Raw genomic sequence first — 17741 nt, 5'->3', positions numbered from 1 at the left:
GGTGTGACATTTTGGGAGGCAGAAAATAATGAACCAGAGGCTGTAATTTCACATATACTTTAAGCCACTTTATGCCAGTCCTGTAGCTGCTCATTTTCCAATTCTGGAACACGTGCTTGCGCAGCCTTGCACTAAGCCAAGTCAGGAAACTAATCCAAGTTAAAACAAACGTGACCAAAAATCCTTTTTAATTCACTTCCCATGGCAGCTCAGAAACACATATATCAGTAAAAAAATGTATATGTAAATAAATAGCACAAGACAGGGGAAGGTGAGGATTTCTTTTTTTCAGCGTCTGTGCTGGATTGTGTGATATGAAACTAGGATGTCATTTATGACATGTAAGCTTTATTTGGTGCTGACTGGAATTCTTCATTGTGCCACACAGCAAGAGTTTACAGTGTGCTTTATGCAGCTGAGTGGTTAAAAAATTTAAATAGTAAGACTTCTGGTCTAGTTACATTTCACGTGTTACGCTCAGTACTGTACTATCCTGATTGCCTTCTAGTACTGCAGCCACAGAACTCTTTGCCTAGACTTTCATTTGTATTACTTCTGACACAGAAATATAAAATATAAACTTGCCGGTGCTTTCACGTCTTTCACTACTATTGACAGAGAGCATACCTTACTGATATCTTGTTCTGTTTTAAATTTTAAAAAAAAAATTATTATAACTTGTGCATCATATTTTTTAGATACACAAGCACCGGTGGTCCCGTACTGGCACTTGCCTGGCTTGGGCATTATTGTCTACCTGCTGAAACAGAGCACTAGTGATTTCTTCAGTTACTATGATAGCCATCGGCAGAGTGTTAACAAACTGCAAAATGTGGAGCAACTCCCACCAGATGAAATAAAAGAGGTAATAGTTCTTCTGACTCTCTAGTCTCTGTATGGTTTGTAACTTAGACATAGCTGTAAGAGAGACTCTAAAGCATCTTAGGTAAGTAAATAATAGTTCCAGTTCTTGTGCATATTCCTTTCTACTGTTGATGAAGGGATCCATAGAATGAGTGACCTAAAACTTTGGGGAAAATATTGGGTGTAACTTTGTAAAAGTTGTGATTTTCAGTATAGTTGCTTGGGGATACATTTAATTTCTCCATTTGTTTGGTCAGCAAGGTTATGCGAATTCAAAATAGAGAGCAGTTTTGAAGAAGTAGTCGCTGACAAGGAAGTTCTAGATATGGATAAGTAATTTTATTTGCTTATTTCTTTTGATGATCTGTGGTTTGCTACAATCTTCCTGGTTTTCTTCTTCTTATCACAGCTGTGTCAGTCAGTTATGCCAGCTGGGGTTGACAAAATCTCCACTTCCCAAAAATACGTTTTGGCAAGGCGACGCCTGGTGAAGCTCATAAACAACCGAGCCAAGCTGCTTTCTCTCTGTTCTTGTATCCTTCTAAAATTGAAGTGACCCTCAAGGTGATGCTCCAGAAAAGCAAAGAAATAGGAACAGGTTCTTTTTACCTAGATTTCTGACCACTTTGAACAACACTTTTTGCAAAAAAGGAAATTTGAAATACTGAAAATTAAATTAGTAAGGTATTGTACTGCTATTGGCAGAATGTAAATATTTTCAGGTTAGTAATTCCCATCATGGGAGACTCTGCTAGGACTTCCTGCAACATTATAATGGAGGAGTTATTACACTAAACATTCACATATGTACAAGCGTGGTGGAAGAAATATTTTGAAAAATGATTTTGAGGTGCCTGTCACAGCAACTGGAGTTTCCAGTCTTACAGTCAACCTTGCATACACCTAATCTCATAAACACCGGTAATTCTATGGAAATAACTAGTCACAAACAAAATAATTGTCTGCAGCAGATCAGATTTTCCTCTGAAACCTGCTTTCGGAAGGATGTGCTCTTGTAGACTTACCTATTGTAACTTAAGACATAACTGCCATCTCCAGCTTTATAACCTCACTGTCTCTGCAACTGAGCTGTCATTACAAATCACATGAGCACTCACACTCTGCTGTGGTGCAGTGCTGGTTTAAAGCCTCTTCAGGGTGAGCAGTGGTCATTGAAGTAACCTGGCCAGCACTGCACTGAAGCAGGTAAGGAGAGTGCAAGTGATCCATTACCCAGGCCATAGCAATGGGGGTGAGAAGCTTCTGCTGGAAGAGGTGACAGATGATTGAGCTAACATCTTCAGCTGCTTCAAAGTGTGTAAATATGATCATATAGTAAATGTATAGTCTGAAGACAACGAAATAAGACTCCTTCACTTAGATGTGTCTGCAGATATTCTAGAAACATGTCTCTTCATTCTTTGGCGTCATCTGGAACACTATCTACTGCATTGCACACCTGCTGACTCGCAAGACCCACTGCTGTCCTCCAGGATGTCATTTAAGAAAGGAAGGCTGCAAGGTAAAATTTCTCAAATGTCAAAGTGCGTTTGAATAACTTCTGGTGGTTAACTTAAACTTACTTGCTACTATTAATATTTTGCCATTTATATTTAATAAAAGAGATTTTGTTTGGATTTGGCATAACTTTGGATTTTTCACTGGCGAACTGGCAATGCGAATATTGTTGAGTCATAGACTTGTGGGTTTTGTCTGTTACACATAACCTCCAAAGGAAAGTAAAATTAACTGTTTTTTTTATTTCTGTTGTTCCAGCCAAGTGAAGTTCAAATAATATACTCGGATCAGTCATTCAAAACAATTTATATGAAAATATTGCAATATAATAATCTAAGATGAAACTAAGAACTAAAAGTAATATTGGTGGTTTTAGAAGTATTTTTAGAAATGTAGGCACCATTGATTCACCATAAGATTTTAAGTTTGAATTTTGGTTGTTAAAAAACAAATAAAAATTAGGAATGGAAGGAAGTCAGAAAGGGAGAAGTGATCTGGGGAGGAGCTTTTTCTTAAAGTGCCATGATGTGTGGTCAAAATTATTTATGGCTCTTACTTAACATCTTTTCTCTAAATCATTTAAGTAAAAAAATTAGTGTAATTTCTAATGCACAAGTTTACTGACCAATTTGGAATACTGTGTTTTAAACTTATTTTATAACTTGATGTGGAGAAGATAGTGTGGAGCAGCCAACATAATTTTAACATCTCGTTTTTCTGTCACTAGATTCCTTTGGTTCAGAGCCTAACTTGGATTTCAGTAGCAGACTGAATCGAGTGAGCCAGCATGATATAGAACAGGTGAGATGTGACAGTCTGCTGACAAGTACAAAATGCGCTTGATTACCGTACAGCTATTGAGTCTGACTGTAGTTTTCCCACCTCTGAACAACCTGTGGTAACACCAACAGGACATAACTTAATTTAGGATTAATGAAATGTTGCAAAATTTTTTTTAAAGTATTATGAAGCAGGTAGCAGTTGTGCTGCTGTGCACATATTTTCAAGTCTTAATCTAAAAAGTTAAATGAAAAATGAGCTAGACTTACAAAAAAAATCAATCATTCTTTTTCTCTTGTAAACCAGTCAAACGCTATGTATTTTTTAATAATAGCTTTCTGAAAACAGCATCAGTTTGAGAGCAGGATTCCCAATTTTCTGTGATCTTAAAGCTATTTACTACAGGTCAGCTGCAGCTAGGCTGTGGAGAAATGAGATCGAAAAGGGTAACAGAAACTGAGGAGACTGTAAAACGTGAATGCTAGCAAGGAAGAGATTTCTGCTTACACAGCGATTTAGTAGTTTGTGTAAATTTGATGCAGAGGTGGCAGGAAAAAAAATCATTTTTATTAGTAAATCCCACTGACATTTCTACTGCTCTTTGTGCAGAAAAAAACCTGCTCTCAAAAACCTGTGCAGTCTCAAGTACCTTTATAAGATCTAGAATTATAAGAACAGTTGTGTGTTCTGAGGCCTCTGTCTTTTATTTCATTTGTTCAAAAGTAAAATATACAGTAATATCTTGCTAAAATACTTAGAATGTAATTAATTTTTTCAGTGACTGTTTACAAACATATTAATGAAAAAATGTTGTCTATGCACATGGCCTCTAGTTCCTCAACAGTCCTTAAAGGTCTAGGAAAATTTTAATTGGAAGAAGTGTTTGTATGACTATAACTGAAAAAGCTGAATTATATAAGACTGTTTAATTCCTAAAACTTGGAGGGGTTTTAAGGTGGTAATACTTGGATAATCTGTAAATGCTGAGTCACCCAAAAACCTCTGTAGAAAGGCTATTAATTATGTAATTTAAAGAGAGAAACATAAGGGAAAAATGCAAGTAGTACTTATTAAGGGAGTGAGGAAAAAAGTACTTTTCAGAGTGCTTTAGAGAATAAATCATGGTAAAAGGGTTGACAGGTAGCTGATGATGGATAAGCAGGCATTCCAGAAAGAGAAGATTTTGTATTGTTGACTGCAACAAATCTCTGTTTCTCAGCTTCAGCTTGAAGCCACCAACAACTTTGGTGAATCTCTGCAGAAGAAGCTTCTGGACATCGAAGGGTTATATTCTAAGGTTCGGTCAAGATATACCTTTATTCAAGCTCTTGTTAGACGTATCCGTGGACTCCTAAGGATATCAAGGACCTAAAAGACTCTGATACATGTTGCTTGCCCCTTGAAGCAATGTACTAGGGCAGGCCTTCGGGATCATCAGATTTTATAGATCAAACATTTTCTAAATAATGTCAAAAATATTTTGTTACTTTTTTTTTCTTATCCCTATGGATCAGTTTTGTCTATTCTTTCATACTGCTCCCAACTTGACATGAAAAATAAAGGATTGTTTTTAACTGAGTTATGATTAATGTAAAATTTCAAGCAAGAAAGAATTCTAATGGAGGACGTAAAGGAAACACTGGAAGTTCTGCAACTATGATGATACTACATTTATGGATGTTTTCAGAGAAAGCTAAAATGTCTATGCCTGTTTACGCTGTTCTTGCTTCACACACAGGTGTAATGAGAACATGGGGTTCAAGTTTCAGCACTTGCAGTCTGTGATCACTCTGGTGTGGGTTCTATATGAAAGGTGATCATTTTGCACTGTGAACTGCTTGTTTCTGTTCCCTCTTGTCCTGCTTTTCCTGCTTGTCCTTTTTTCAGCTGACAGAAGTACCAGCTGCTTCTCTTTGGACAGGTCTAGAGAAGGGAAAAAAAATGAGGACAGTCATGGGAGATGACTGCCCTAGGTTTGGTTCTTATGGCTTGGGGGAGTGAAGTTTTCTATGCTGTTCTTGCTGGAACAGGAGTACAAAGATAGAACAAAATGCATGAGGAGGAAGCAGCCATGCTTGAGTGGTAGATTGGTTATGTAGTTAGATTATTCTTGTAAGAGACAAGAGAATACGAATGTCCCTTGTGTAAAAAAAAAAAAAAAAAAAAAAAAAAAAAAAAGTGTAACCACTGATGCTTGACATGAGATCTGCTGGATTTCTCTTCCATTACACTGTCTGATCGTGGAGAACTGGGCTTTATGTGTGCCTTGTAAATTCTGTCTCCCCTGAGTTTTCATTACTTAGTATTTCACATTTTTTACAATTTTATACATACTCATCTGCACAAACTAGTTACATGAATTACATTACCTTTTATGCAGGGCTGATGTTTATTACCTGTTCCACAGGAGCAGCTAGGTACTAATGGTTTACATAACTGGGCTTTTGTCGATTCTCAACAGTGTTCTTTCTTGTTTCTCCGCCATCTCAGTAAAAACCAGGAAATAACGTACAGAGTTTCTCATTAAATACAAGAATATAACTTTGGAATTTGGCTCAGAGGCATTCACTACATTTAGAAAACATCACCATGGTAACCAGCCGATCGTTGCGTGGAATTTCGGCAACGTTTTTACCACGGCGTTACATCCTGCGAGGAGCCGAGGGCGTGCGGTAACCGCAGTTGTTCTCCGCTCTCGGTCCAAGCGCCATGTAAGTGCCTCTGCGGCTGGTGCCGCGGCCGTGTGTCCCTGCTGACGCTGTGACGGCTAAGCCCCGGTAGCCCTGGGCGAGCGAGGGCGCGCGTACAAGCAGCCGCTGTCGGGGCTGAACGCGTGTGCCGCCCCCCTCCATTCGCCCCCCGCCACGGGCGTTTAAGCCCTCAGCGGGTCGCGTCAGCTGGGCGCGGTGGCACCGCTGTCACCGGGGCTGGCTTTGACGCACCCTCACCTGCAGTAAATGCTGTTGGTAGCCGGAGGGCGGGAGGGGGGGGCTGTAATTTATTTTTAAAGCGGGGTGTGACGCTCGCCTCGATCCGCGCTCCCCGCCCCGCCGCGCGCCTCGGCGCAGACGCGGCCCCTCCCGGCGCGCCGGGCAGGCGGGGGGTGGTGGCGGGAGGCACCGCCCCACCCTCGGTCCCGCGTTGCCGCAGCCGCAGATTCGTCACGTTTTCGACCCGTCTGGCATTTTTTTTTGTTTGTTTTTTGAAACTGTTTCCCCCCTTTCTGCTTCCCGTCCGGGAGTATCCGTACAGGGCGGGCAAGGGCAGCCCCGCGCTCAGCCCTTCCCTTCCTCCTCGAGGGCGGGCGGACGCTGTCCCGGCTCCGTGTCGAAACGGCGGAGGTGTGGGAGGGAGCGCCTCGTTTACTCGTCGCGCCGGTCGACGTGGAGCCTGCGAGCGGTGGACCCTCAGCGGCGGCAGCGCCAGCGCAGCGGACCGGAGCGGCGTAGGGGCTCGACATGGGTGAGGAGCAGCAGGCGGCGCCGGCGGCCTCCGGGCCTGGTACCGGCCCCCCCCGGCTTGTGGAGACGGGGCCGGGGGGAATATGGGGCAGCCGAGCGGATCGGTGCTGAAGGAGACAGGAGGAGGGGAGGGGTCGCCTCCGGACTGCCAGCGCTGCCCGGCGGCGGGAAGGTGGGCGCCGGGCACGGCCGGCCGCGGGAGGGAGTGCTGCCCACCCGCCTTCAGGCGGAGCTCGTAACGCGGGCCGGGCCCGGCCGGGCTGGGCCCTGAGGGCGGTGCGGCCCTCCCGGGGTGCTGCTGCCGAGGGGCTTCAGGGCAGCGTTTCCAGCGGTGCGTTACTGCCCGGGCAGCGGCGAGTCGTGTGGGCAGTCAAACATCATAACGGCTTTGTACTCCTGAGACTGGTCTAAATTAAACTCTGGTTCAGGTACGCAATGGGTTGCTAATAAGGAATTAATTATGAAAAGAGGTTGTGTAGAATAGTAAATAAAGAGAATAGTAAGAAGTCCTGAATCTAGCGGTTAAGTGATTAACATCAATCTGTCCAGATGGTATTTGAACAGTGTTTTAGTGTGGGAAAAGCATATCAGAATATAAACAGTTGTTTTGGAGAACAAGTCTTACGAGGAGCGGCTGAGGGAACTGGGGTTGTTTAGCCTGGAGAAAAGGAGGCTGAGGGGAGACCTTATCGCTCTCTACAACTACTTGAAAGGAGGTTGTAGTGAGGTGAGTGTCAGTCTCTTCTCCCAGTTAACAAGTGATAAGATGGGAGGAAATGGCCTCAAGTTGCACCAGGAGAGGGTTAGATTGGATATCAGGAAAAATTTCTTCACTGAAAGGGTTATCAAGCAATGGAACAGGCTGCCCAGGGAAATGATGGAGTCACCATCCCAGGAGATATTTAAAAGACATGTAGATGTGGTGCTTAGGGACATGGTTTAGTGGTGGACTTGGTAATGTTAGGTTAACGGTTGGACTTGATGATCTTAAAAGTCCTTTCCAACCAAAACAATTCTACGATTCTAAAAAGGGAGAATGAGAGGTGTCTGGCAGTAAGCAAAGTTACTGATTGTTTGAGAGGAAAAAGTTATCATCTGTTAGGTCTCCATGGCTCATACAGTAGCCTCCTACTTGAAATATTTCTGTTGATGAATATCTTTTGCAGCTCGGCTGTGTTAAGGTTATTTGCTTGTCTCACAGTAAACAGTGCCTCGAGCAGCGCCATGGGAACTGGCAACAGATGGTCCCTTGTACCTTCTTTTTGTTTTCCAGGTCTGTAGTGTGCATGGCTTCTGGGATGGGATGGGCTTGGAAGAAGTAAAGCAACCTGTTACCAGTTTGAATGCCGCCTTATGCATAAACACACAGCTCAGTGCTCCCTCCTTTCCCTAGAAAGGCAAACACAGGGAATAATTTTTATCAAAACCTCTTTCAATAAGGTTTTGGTTGCAAATCTTTGCTAATTTGTCTCTTTTCCGATATGTTTATCAAATGTGATTCTAGCTTGTTCCGTGTTTCATTACCTTTTACAGAGTTTAGATGGATTTACAAAATTATTATATAGCATTAGATGTATTTGTTACAAAAATAATTGGAAAAAATGTCATTGTTACTGGCTTAGAACATTAGTATTCTTTCTACACTTAAACATGTAATAGGCACAAATCAGATATGAGTCAGGCCACAAGTACTCTTCCATGTATTTAAAGAATAAATTACATGTTGGGGCAAGCCAGTTCTGGAAAAAGGAAAAAAAAAAAAAGAAAAAAGAGGGGCATTTAAAATCAGCTTCTAGACTTCTCTGTAGCATTAATATACTTAATTTAGTGCAGCTTCATAGTTTATAATGGACTGTGATTTAACACATACCTACTGATTTATACTTTATTTTAAGAAAAAAGAAGTGGATGGTCCTGTGGGAGACCATAAACATCAGAAAGAATTCTTTCAGGCTTCTGCGTGTCCTTGTGTAGTCTTTTGCATTGTAAAGGTAGAGTCTGATACAAGCAAAAAAGAAGTTGGCTCAGATTTTGGTAAATGAGAGAAAAGGAAAAAAATTCTAACCACAAGGAGGAAGCTTGATGCTGCTGTAACATGATTTTGCTGGATTGAGCTACCATAAAATAGCAGCATAAAACCAGGAAAATATAATGTGGTTCAGCACACAGGTATCTGGGCAACAACCTCAACTTGTTTGTATTCACTGGAGAAAAGAAACATATTGTTGCTCAGCAAGAAATGAGGTCGGTCAGGCTGCCTTTCCGTATCCTCCGTATCGCTAGCTGACATTGAAACATCTTTCTGTTCTTTGTAGGGGGCTTTTTTTCCACCATCTTTTCCAGTTTGTTTGGAACTCGAGAGATGAGGATTCTCATCCTGGGACTGGACGGAGCAGGAAAAACAACCATTCTCTACAGGTTACAAGTTGGAGAAGTTGTTACCACCATTCCGAGTAAGTGATTAGTCCCGTAGTGAAAATGCCTGATTTGCCTTTATCTCTGACGTGTAAACTTTGTCAGTTGGACTTGCTACACGCTTCCTTCATAAACAAAAGGACCTTACAGTATTGGCACCTTGCACTGTTGCATTTAAGAACTTTCTTGCCTAACAGTATTATAGTGTCCTGTGGAAGTATATGCAAAAAAGAATATTTTATGCTGTCCTGCCGAATGCAAAAAATATTTGACCTTAAGATTGTTACCATGATTTGGCAGGTGTTTCTTGATATGTAAATGTTCAGTAAATGGTAACTGTTGACCATTGAGGTCTTTTGAGTCCAAACGTGTATTCTAGAGGTCATTATTATTGTACAAACAAAATTTTAAATAGGATGGTGTCAGTTAATTGCACCTATTATTTTTTTTTTTTCCACAAGGGTCTTCAATTTGTTGTATAAACACTTTTGTTTGACACAGAGATAAAGAAATCAGATGATAGTTTAGATTATGTAGAAAGTTTAACAAAACTCAGTGTGAGATCCCATGGAAGGAGATGCTGCTTACTTAAAAAAACGTAACTGATTTCACCAATTGTCTTAGCATTCATGCAGCCATACCCACCTGTTACAGACACCCAGATGTGTGTGCCGGAGTGGTCTGGCTAGGATTGCTCTTTGTGACATGAAGGACAAGGGACACTTGGCTTCTGAGTCCCTGTCATGTCTCTTGGGTGCCTCCTGAATGGCCACAATAAACTGACTTTGGGCAGGTCTTTTACCTTTTAGAAGCCAGCAGTTTACTGTGCCATAATCCTTTTGCCCCAGGGTTTTGCTTATTTGAGCTTCCATAAATTTTAGGCACTCTGCGTCCATCGCTCACTTCCCTGTGTTGTGTTTCTCTGGGCTGGCAGGAAAAGGAATGACACAGATGATTGATATGCTGTAACCTTATTGCCGTCTTCCAGATATCACGGTGTCAAGTCTTCTGCTGAGAAGTTGGTTCTGCTGTGGTCTTACAAGAGCGCAGATCTGGTGTTGGCATGAAGGATGTGTTCCTTAGTATTTATTGCTGTCAATTGTGTATTTGCTTATCAAAACAGGCCATTCCTTTAACCCTTGCTCTGTTTGTTTTGGTAATTTCAGGCACACTTATGTTCATTTTAACAACCTTAGCATTTGTTACAAATCTCTACAATATGTTTACAATGTGTTTTTATTGTTCAAAAAAAAAATACTGCATTATTTTGAACCATAAGTGTTTGTTGGGGTAACTTCACAAAGGGCATGAACTTAATTATGTAGCTGAGAATTTTCAGGCCTGAAAATTTTAAACTAAAAGTGTTGTAATGTTCTTCAGAAAAAAAAAAAAAAAAAAAAAAACACCAACAGTGGAATTGTTTAACTTTGTTTCAGCCATTGGCTTCAATGTTGAGACAGTGACATACAAGAATCTGAAATTTCAAGTTTGGGACTTGGGAGGACAGACAAGCATAAGGTAATAAATCTCTTAAAATTAAAAGATATAATTAAATTTCTCTAAAAAGTGCTAAGTTCCTGGAATTCTCATAGCTGGCACTTCTGAAAATTGGTTAAGTTTTAAAAATGGCCCATCGTCAGGAGAGCACTTTCATCTGACAGAATTTGGTTAGTACAACCTCTTTTGGACTAGAGATTGGAAAGAAACAAATGTTTTCACTCGTGTACGGTTTTGCGTTGCAAAACAAGTTTACTTGTGTAGTAGGCAATTGTGCAGCATTCTGAGAAAGGGAAGTGAGTGATACAAACCCCAAAAGATATTTAAATAATTCATGTTTTTAAGAACGCAAAGCTAGGAAGTTGAGTTTAGGTATAGATGATAATTTTTTTTTAGCGAGCTTTAAAAGTTTTGTAATGAGTCATTATATGCGTAATGATAGGGATCTCTTCAGTACCCTTGTGTGCGCTTCTCCTGATTTGTTTTTGAACACGAGGTAGTAAGATGCAGTTAGTTAAGGTGTAGATTTCTTCCTTCTTTAGTTCCAGTAAGATAATTCTGAAAAGTGGTGTGTTGTGATCCTTGTTAATTACTTGCCTGTATGAACCGGTCATTGAAGAATTCTCATAGTTTATCCTTCTTTGGTGACCATAATGATTATCTATGGCAGAAGCTTGTGTGTTTCAACTTTCTTTGCTGCCCTGTCCCTCAGTTAAGGACCTGATGTTCTGCAGGCTGATTCCCAGATAAATCTGTCCCCAGCACTTCTGTCCTTTCCCTGTTTTCAAGCTGTTTTGTTGGTTTTTTTTTTTCCTGCTATTGAGAGTAGTTTTAGTGTCTGCTCCTTTTTGTAGCCTCTTGAAGATATCGTCTACTTGCTTCCTGGGGCCTTTCACCCCAGAGACAGTTTTTACTTCCTCTGGGTAATCTGGTTTTCATTATCTGGCTAAAAAGTGCTGCTAAAACTGCAAATTGTATGACTGGAACTTATCTTTCTTCTGCAGGCCATATTGGCGGTGTTACTATTCAAATACAGATGCAGTCATTTATGTAGTGGACAGCTGTGATCGAGACAGAATCGGTACTTCAAAATCGGAGCTTGTTGCTATGTTAGAGGTAAGAAAACAGGGATGACACTTGTATCAGTAGAACAGAAATTGGGAAATTAAAACCTTTTTTTTGGAGCAAATGTGAAATTGATTCAGTGAATCAAGCGCTGCTTCACTTCTGAAACTTCAGCCCTCAGGATAGGGCTGTGCAACACCTCTGACTGAACAGCACTAAATCTGCTGCAGGTATCTCGCAGTTTTGTGCAGCACTGTCTGGGCAGCAAGTTAATGTGTAGCCTTTTGGTCCTGTGGAGATTTATGTGTGCAAGGACAACTGCTCAGTACTGCAGTGGTGGCAACATCAGGCCCTGAAGCATTAACAGTAATTAGTATCCTGCTATGTTTTGAAGCTAAAGAACATACATAGAACAGGGTTAATGTGAGTAAGACGATGAGTTGAACATGTTCCCCCCTCAAAAAAAAAATCTCTGCATGCTTTCTGATATACCTTGTTAAATCCAACTACCAGCTCGGTTCATAATGTAAGAGGCATAACCAGCCATGTTTTGAAATTGCTCCTGTGTGGTATTGTGCTCAAATTGAAAGTAAATACCATTCCTTCACTGAAGAACTTTCTAAAGAACAAATCAGCAAACTAAAGATCATTACGAGAGCTGCTGAAGTTTCTTCTTAAATAAATTCAGAAAAAGTCTCTGCAACAACTTGCATGATTCCCCCTTTTTAGGAAGAAGAGTTAAAGAAAGCCATTTTGGTGGTGTTTGCAAATAAGCAGGACATGGAACAGGCCATGACTCCCACAGAAATGGCAAATGCACTCGGCTTACCGGCTTTGAAGGACCGAAAATGGCAGATATTCAAAACCTCGGCAACTAAAGGCACGGGGCTTGATGAAGCAATGGAATGGTGAGTAACAGTCTAATTATGCTAGCTTCATTAGAAAAACACTTTTACCTTATTTTTCTTTTTTTGAAGAAGACTAGATCTGTGGGAAGTCTGTCTGACACAAGAGTCCACGTTCAGGAGGAAGTTACTCTTTCTTCTGAAATGTCCCAACATAACTGACATGACTTCCAGTAACCTGACTTAACCTTTTCCATAGGTTGGTGGAGGCCTTGAAGAGCAGGCAGTGATACAAAGCTGACCACTGCAAAGAAGTTTGAGCTACATCCAACATCCCTCTTTCTGCAGTCAAGTATTTTCAGGCCACGAATACTTGTAAATAGGACAGATTTGAGTTTGACTCCTGTAATGTGTATGCCTCTCTGGAATTGTGAAACTGAACCAAGTGAATGTCTGTGTACATTATGATATTCCATTTCTTTCTTTCTGTTTAAAGGATGTACTTATGTTAATTTGTATGGAAGTCTTACTGGCTGGGAAAGGTTATTTTGTTCCCCACTCCTTTGGTGGTTTTAAGTTTGAGTGGCTACTGTATTCATGTAATTAAAACACTAATAAAATCTGGAACTGTGTTGCTTGCTCGAGGCTGCTTGCTTACGGAAACAAGTCCAGCTGCTGCCAGTTCTAACAGCCACATAGCTGAACATTTAAAGAGGTTTCTTTAAGTTGATCTTGCTATACTTCAGAATCCTTCAGTGTAGATACACTGTTACAGTGAATTACAGCAAGAGATAAATAGTGTACCTTTCACTGTTAACGTTTCTGAACAGAAAATAAATGTCTTCAACAGCTACCTACTGCCCTGATGTGCCAGGGCCCTAATTTGGATTTAACTTCCACCTTCACAAGCTGTTATTCCTATACTCTCAGCTTAGCCAGAAATGACAGTGAAGTTGCTCAGTATAGCTGCAGAAATTGAAAGACAAATCTAAGTTGGGAGATAGATTTTCTTTCCAGGAGCCAGGATGTTCACAGGTGTGAACACGGTCATCACAGAACCCATCTTTTAAAAAAGAAGTAAAATTTAATATAAAAGATCATGGTCGTTGTCCATTCAACTGTACATGCTCTGATAAATATACAGAATTGAACAGTTTTTATTTAAGATCCTAGATGAAAAAGAGGACATGAAAAAATACTAAAAAAAAGTATTTACATATTATAATTGTATTTATTAAGAACAGTAATTAGTTCTTTAGCTTGAAATTACTTTTTATAAATTAATCCTCCAGGAAGGAAAAGCCTTTTCATTCCACCATTGCTAAATCTTTCAGTGCATGACTTCGAGGTCTCTTGGCCTTGTACATAGGGCGCAGGAATTCTATTTTTCTCTTCCTGGTTTCTGCTTTGTTCTTGTGTCTCTTCAGCTTCCTCCTGGCAGCAATGTCAGGGTTTGCTACAGTCTAGTGAAAAACAACACATTTGTTTGTTTAGTTACAAACTAACAACTGACCCTGTCAACATCAGGTACTTCCTAAGAAACCAGTGTCTGATAAGACAACGCATGGATTTTTTTCTTAGGCTCCTCAAAACAGGGTATCTGGCTGCTCTGCCCAGGTTTACCACTGCTCGTCAGGTAAGCGGGAAAGCACAGCATCACTGTCAGCCCAAGAGGCTGATCGTTAAGAGCTTCTTGTGAAGGTTCAGAAATGAAACTGTGCCAATTCAGGATGAAGTTCTTCCTCAAACTTGCCTTCCCTGTCAAGCTCTCAAGCCTTTAGAGAAACCCTGTTTCTTTTTTCCCAGAGGAGAAAGCAGAATCTTACCTGCAAAGCCCTCTGCTTTTTCCTCATCGCTCTTTTCTGATTGGCCTGTTTCTGCACAGAAGAAAAGGCAAGCGAAAAAGCCTCCAGTCCAACTAACTTCTTGAGCAGTTCTATGATTTCTTGGGAAAGGTTCTTCAGCGTTGGATCTAATAAAACAAAATCAACTTGTTTAATCTTTTCCGCATATGGAATGAAAGCCAAGAACTCAGGATTCCTCTTTCTTTACTAAAGGATGACTGTACTGATTCATCTTGCCCAACATAGAGACCAGAGCAAAGGTGCTTGTGAAATCTGCAGGTTCTTCACCAGCTTTCCCAGAGGACTGCAAGCTGCGCTTCATACAGGCAAACAAAAGAACAATGCTTCTGAGAAGCAAAAGTTTTTTTCAGAAGGATACTGGCATCCCAGAGGTTATTAAGAGTGGCCACCAGGGCTCTTTTGGAATAGGCTTTGTTGGAAATAGAGATGATTCCAGCCTTGTCAGTATCCATCTTTGTCCAGTATGCGCAATAAGGGCTGGCTTAACGGTTAGGATCACTGGTAAGTTACAATCTATTAACTACCATCACTGAAAAAAAAGCTATTGGTGGGGAAAAAAGGCTACAAAGAGATGCTAATGGAAAACTGAGAGCAGGGCAAATGTTTCCCTCAGTCTTCCAACAGATCCCTCTACCAAGTGCTTGTATAGCCTCCAGAGAAGCTTGTGTAAGCTGCTTGCCTCCACAGTGTCCTTCAGTGACAAGTTCCCTGGGTCTACACCCCCCTATCATGTGAAAAAACATCTCTTCAGTTATTCTGAAACATCATGTGAAGGCCCCTGGTTCTTGGGCTGGTAGAGAAAGCAAAAAAAAAGGTGATCTTGATCCACTCACAATACTGTCAATCTCTACCAGATCTTGTCCAAGGCTCTTACTTCCTTAGCTAAAAAAAAACTTGATAGCCAAGGCTGTTCCTTACCTAGAACACTGTTACTGCCCTCCTCCATGTTTTTTCAGTTCTTTCATATCCTTTCTGAGATGTGGGGACCTAGTGCTGCACACTGAATTTTCATGGCACATACAAACCACAGATTCAAAGTAATATAACTCTTTTTTTGGCTTGTTGTGCGTTCTTTCCTGACACTGGATTTTGCTTCCCTTAACATTTTCAGGAACTATCTAAACACCAGTGTCTTGCTCTTAAGCCAAGAGTCTGTCATGTTAAATGGGAAGTTGTTTTGTCTTTGCCCCACCAGGCATGACTTCTTAAGATTTTTTTTAAACAAACATGGATCTCCAGGGAGAAACAAGTATTGCTGCTCAGGTAGTATTTAGCAGGACAGAGTGACCTGGACTCGGTTCAGGAGGAAGGGAGAAGTTCTGCGCACAGTTCAGGAGGCATACGCCTGCCTGCACGCACTGCGTGCTGCATTCCCGTAGCAGATGGTTCTTTGCCCCTACCCGCAAAGGTTATTTTCTTTAAGTCACTGTGCACCCATAGCACACGCTAAAGGTCATTTTTCTCTATTTCAGAAGGGAGAGCTTGGGGAAAAGATCAAGCAAACACCAAACTGGCGATTCCAACTTGTGCAGTCCCTTGCTCTATAGTAACACAAGCTGCCATAAAACACACCCTGTCTTACATTAAACTGAAACACACTTTTAACCATAGGGCGTGGATCACCATGCCCCTAAGCCTCAGAGCAGATCAAACACGGCAATTCAGAGAGCATGACAGTTGCAACAGCCTTGTTCTGGCTTCCGTAACACCCGCACTCTGACCCTCTCCTCAGCAAGGACTCACTCTTGCCACCGTGAGTCCACTTTTTCCACTACACCACATGCTCAAGCTTTACCCACTTGCATGCAGGAGCCTGCCTAACTTTATTCCAATCTTTGTCAACACATAGATTTTTTTCTTCCATCATCATCTTCTTTCTTCTCATACACTCTCCTCCTTTCCTGATATTTTGGTTAGACTGCAAGCAGGTGAAGTTCACTGATTACGGCATGTATGCCTTCACAGACAAAAGGAGGTGTTTGCGCTGACGCACAGCTCTGACACGCTTTCCTCTTTACTAGTCTTTGTGAGGGAAATCACTTACCTTGCTCTGCATAGGTGCTGTTCAGCTCCCTGTACAGAGGGGTGAGAATTGTTGGAAGGTACGGCTTGATCCTGTCTTTCCCCAGATCTACTGAGATTGCTCCCAGGAACTTAAAGATGCAGCTCCTCTGAAAATGAGCGTGAGACATGAAGTAAGGAAGGTTGGAAGGAAACTGCCTAACTGAACTGCTACAAGAGCGCTGTACATCACTGTTCAATGTGCAAGGCGTTGTTTCAGACACCCGAGTCAGAAACTCGCTGCTGTTACAAGGTCTTATTGCCTTTAGATGAGACTCAGTCCCATGGGATCTGTATAAATGTGTGAGCTGTGCGCTCACTGGGTTGGGAGCTGTTAACACTCTGAACAACAGGCTTGTTTCTCACTGCCCTGTACTGAGGCAGCCGAAGACATGAAAGCTCAACCTCTCTAACTCTGTACCATGGGGAATCACAGTGCTTTTCCTGATGCTCTCGCACACCCTGCCCTTCTCCAAGCAAGTAACTCCACACTGCCATTCCCCTGCCTGCGTAAACCTAGCACTCGGGCTTTCAAAGGCAGTGCTCTGCCCCCTTCAGCTGGGTGCCTTTGGGTTTACTGCCCTTCCACCACCCCACAAGAAGGCTGGAATTATCAGCAAGGAGAAGCTGACTGGCACAAGCGCTTCCTGAGAAAACAAGCATTTCAGTTCGGGAGTTTCTTTGGCACCTACTAATCCTCGCTTCAGCACCAGCTGCCAGCACCCTCTGGAGCTGGTCCCCTGGAAGCGAAGAGCCAGAGCAACACTCTCCTGTGTAAGCTCCTACCACATCAAAAGCAGTTGGTCTAACCCTATTCTTACCTTTAAAGGGACCTTAGGGGAATATGCTGCTTCTCGCTTTGCCACGAGAGACAGCTTCTTCATTAACCACAGCAATGTGGCTGGCCAGCCTTTCTCTTCTGTGTCCTCTCTTTCCCCCTGTCCTTGAGCAGAAATGTCTTTATCTTCCTCATCTTCTGAGGCCTCCTGTTCTTCCACTTCACAGCTGAGTTCTCCTTCGGCCTCTTTACCTTCTTCTAAGGCAGGGGCTAGCAAGTAAACAACTTTGGCCACAAAAAGCAAATTCTTTATAACCTGAAGTGTAAAAACACAGTAGTCAGTCACTGTGGGTTCCCCCACTGTCAGCACCAGCAGTGCCCAGGGTATGTAAGAGCCAAGGCTAGATCTGAAAGAGGAACTGGCCAACCTGGGAGGCTGTAATGGCTTCACCCTCTGCATGTTGCTCCTAACAAGAAGGCCCACCTCAATATCCTCCTGCAATTTGGGAGAGTCTTTCCCCACAAGTTACCATGCCTTTCGGGCTCCAGGACCCCCTGAGGCAGGGCTGCTCCTTGTGTCTTCCCCACCTCT

General features: G+C 42.0%; 3 protein-coding genes across 6 annotated transcripts in view; 2 read left to right on the top strand and 1 right to left on the bottom strand.

Moving 5' to 3' along the window:
• Positions 1-4736, top strand: part of NUP205 (nucleoporin 205) — a 51575-nt gene extending 46839 nt beyond the window's left edge. For both annotated transcript variants that reach the window (XM_068401230.1, XM_068401231.1), the window contains exons 39-43: positions 699-865; positions 1274-1397; positions 2258-2386; positions 3110-3183; positions 4382-4736. In XM_068401230.1, coding sequence (XP_068257331.1) covers positions 699-865; positions 1274-1397; positions 2258-2386; positions 3110-3183; positions 4382-4534 — 647 coding nt within the window. In that variant the 3' untranslated portion in view covers positions 4535-4736. The remainder of the gene's footprint in view (positions 1-698; positions 866-1273; positions 1398-2257; positions 2387-3109; positions 3184-4381) is intronic.
• Positions 4737-6242: 1506 nt separating this feature from the next.
• ARL1 (ADP ribosylation factor like GTPase 1) lies at positions 6243-13077 on the top strand. 2 transcript variants are annotated; one of them, XM_068401232.1, is made up of 7 exons: positions 6243-6624; positions 7825-7896; positions 8939-9076; positions 10475-10556; positions 11540-11651; positions 12330-12508; positions 12705-13077. In XM_068401232.1, exons 1-7 carry the CDS (start codon positions 6621-6623, stop codon positions 12733-12735), a joined length of 618 nt encoding a protein of 205 aa, XP_068257333.1. In that variant the 5' UTR covers positions 6243-6620; the 3' UTR covers positions 12736-13077. The 2 variants fall into 2 exon arrangements, with proteins under 2 accessions (XP_068257333.1, XP_068257334.1); XM_068401233.1 differs by lacking the exon at positions 7825-7896 and having other exon boundaries at positions 6244-6624.
• A 579-nt stretch (positions 13078-13656) lies between these two features.
• UTP20 (UTP20 small subunit processome component) overlaps positions 13657-17741 on the bottom strand; it is a 69564-nt gene continuing 65479 nt past the window's right edge. For both annotated transcript variants that reach the window (XM_068401227.1, XM_068401228.1), the window contains 4 exons: positions 17193-17465; positions 16355-16481; positions 14272-14417; positions 13657-13908 (listed from right to left, as the gene is read on the bottom strand). In XM_068401227.1, coding sequence (XP_068257328.1) covers positions 13753-13908; positions 14272-14417; positions 16355-16481; positions 17193-17465 — 702 coding nt within the window. In that variant the 3' untranslated portion in view covers positions 13657-13752. The remainder of the gene's footprint in view (positions 13909-14271; positions 14418-16354; positions 16482-17192; positions 17466-17741) is intronic.

Source organism: Nyctibius grandis, chromosome 5, assembly GCF_013368605.1.
Source record: "Nyctibius grandis isolate bNycGra1 chromosome 5, bNycGra1.pri, whole genome shotgun sequence".
Classification (NCBI taxonomy): domain Eukaryota; kingdom Metazoa; phylum Chordata; class Aves; order Nyctibiiformes; family Nyctibiidae; genus Nyctibius; species Nyctibius grandis.
Note: the sequence above shows the minus strand (reverse complement) of the source record. Positions and strands in the feature narration are given on the sequence as shown.

Coding starts and splice junctions, on each gene's coding strand:
- ARL1 (XM_068401232.1), top strand. Junction 9,077..10,474: donor AGTTGTTACCACCATTCCGA/GTAAGTGATTAG, acceptor ACTTTGTTTCAG/CCATTGGCTTCAATGTTGAG. Junction 11,652..12,329: donor AGCTTGTTGCTATGTTAGAG/GTAAGAAAACAG, acceptor CCCCCTTTTTAG/GAAGAAGAGTTAAAGAAAGC.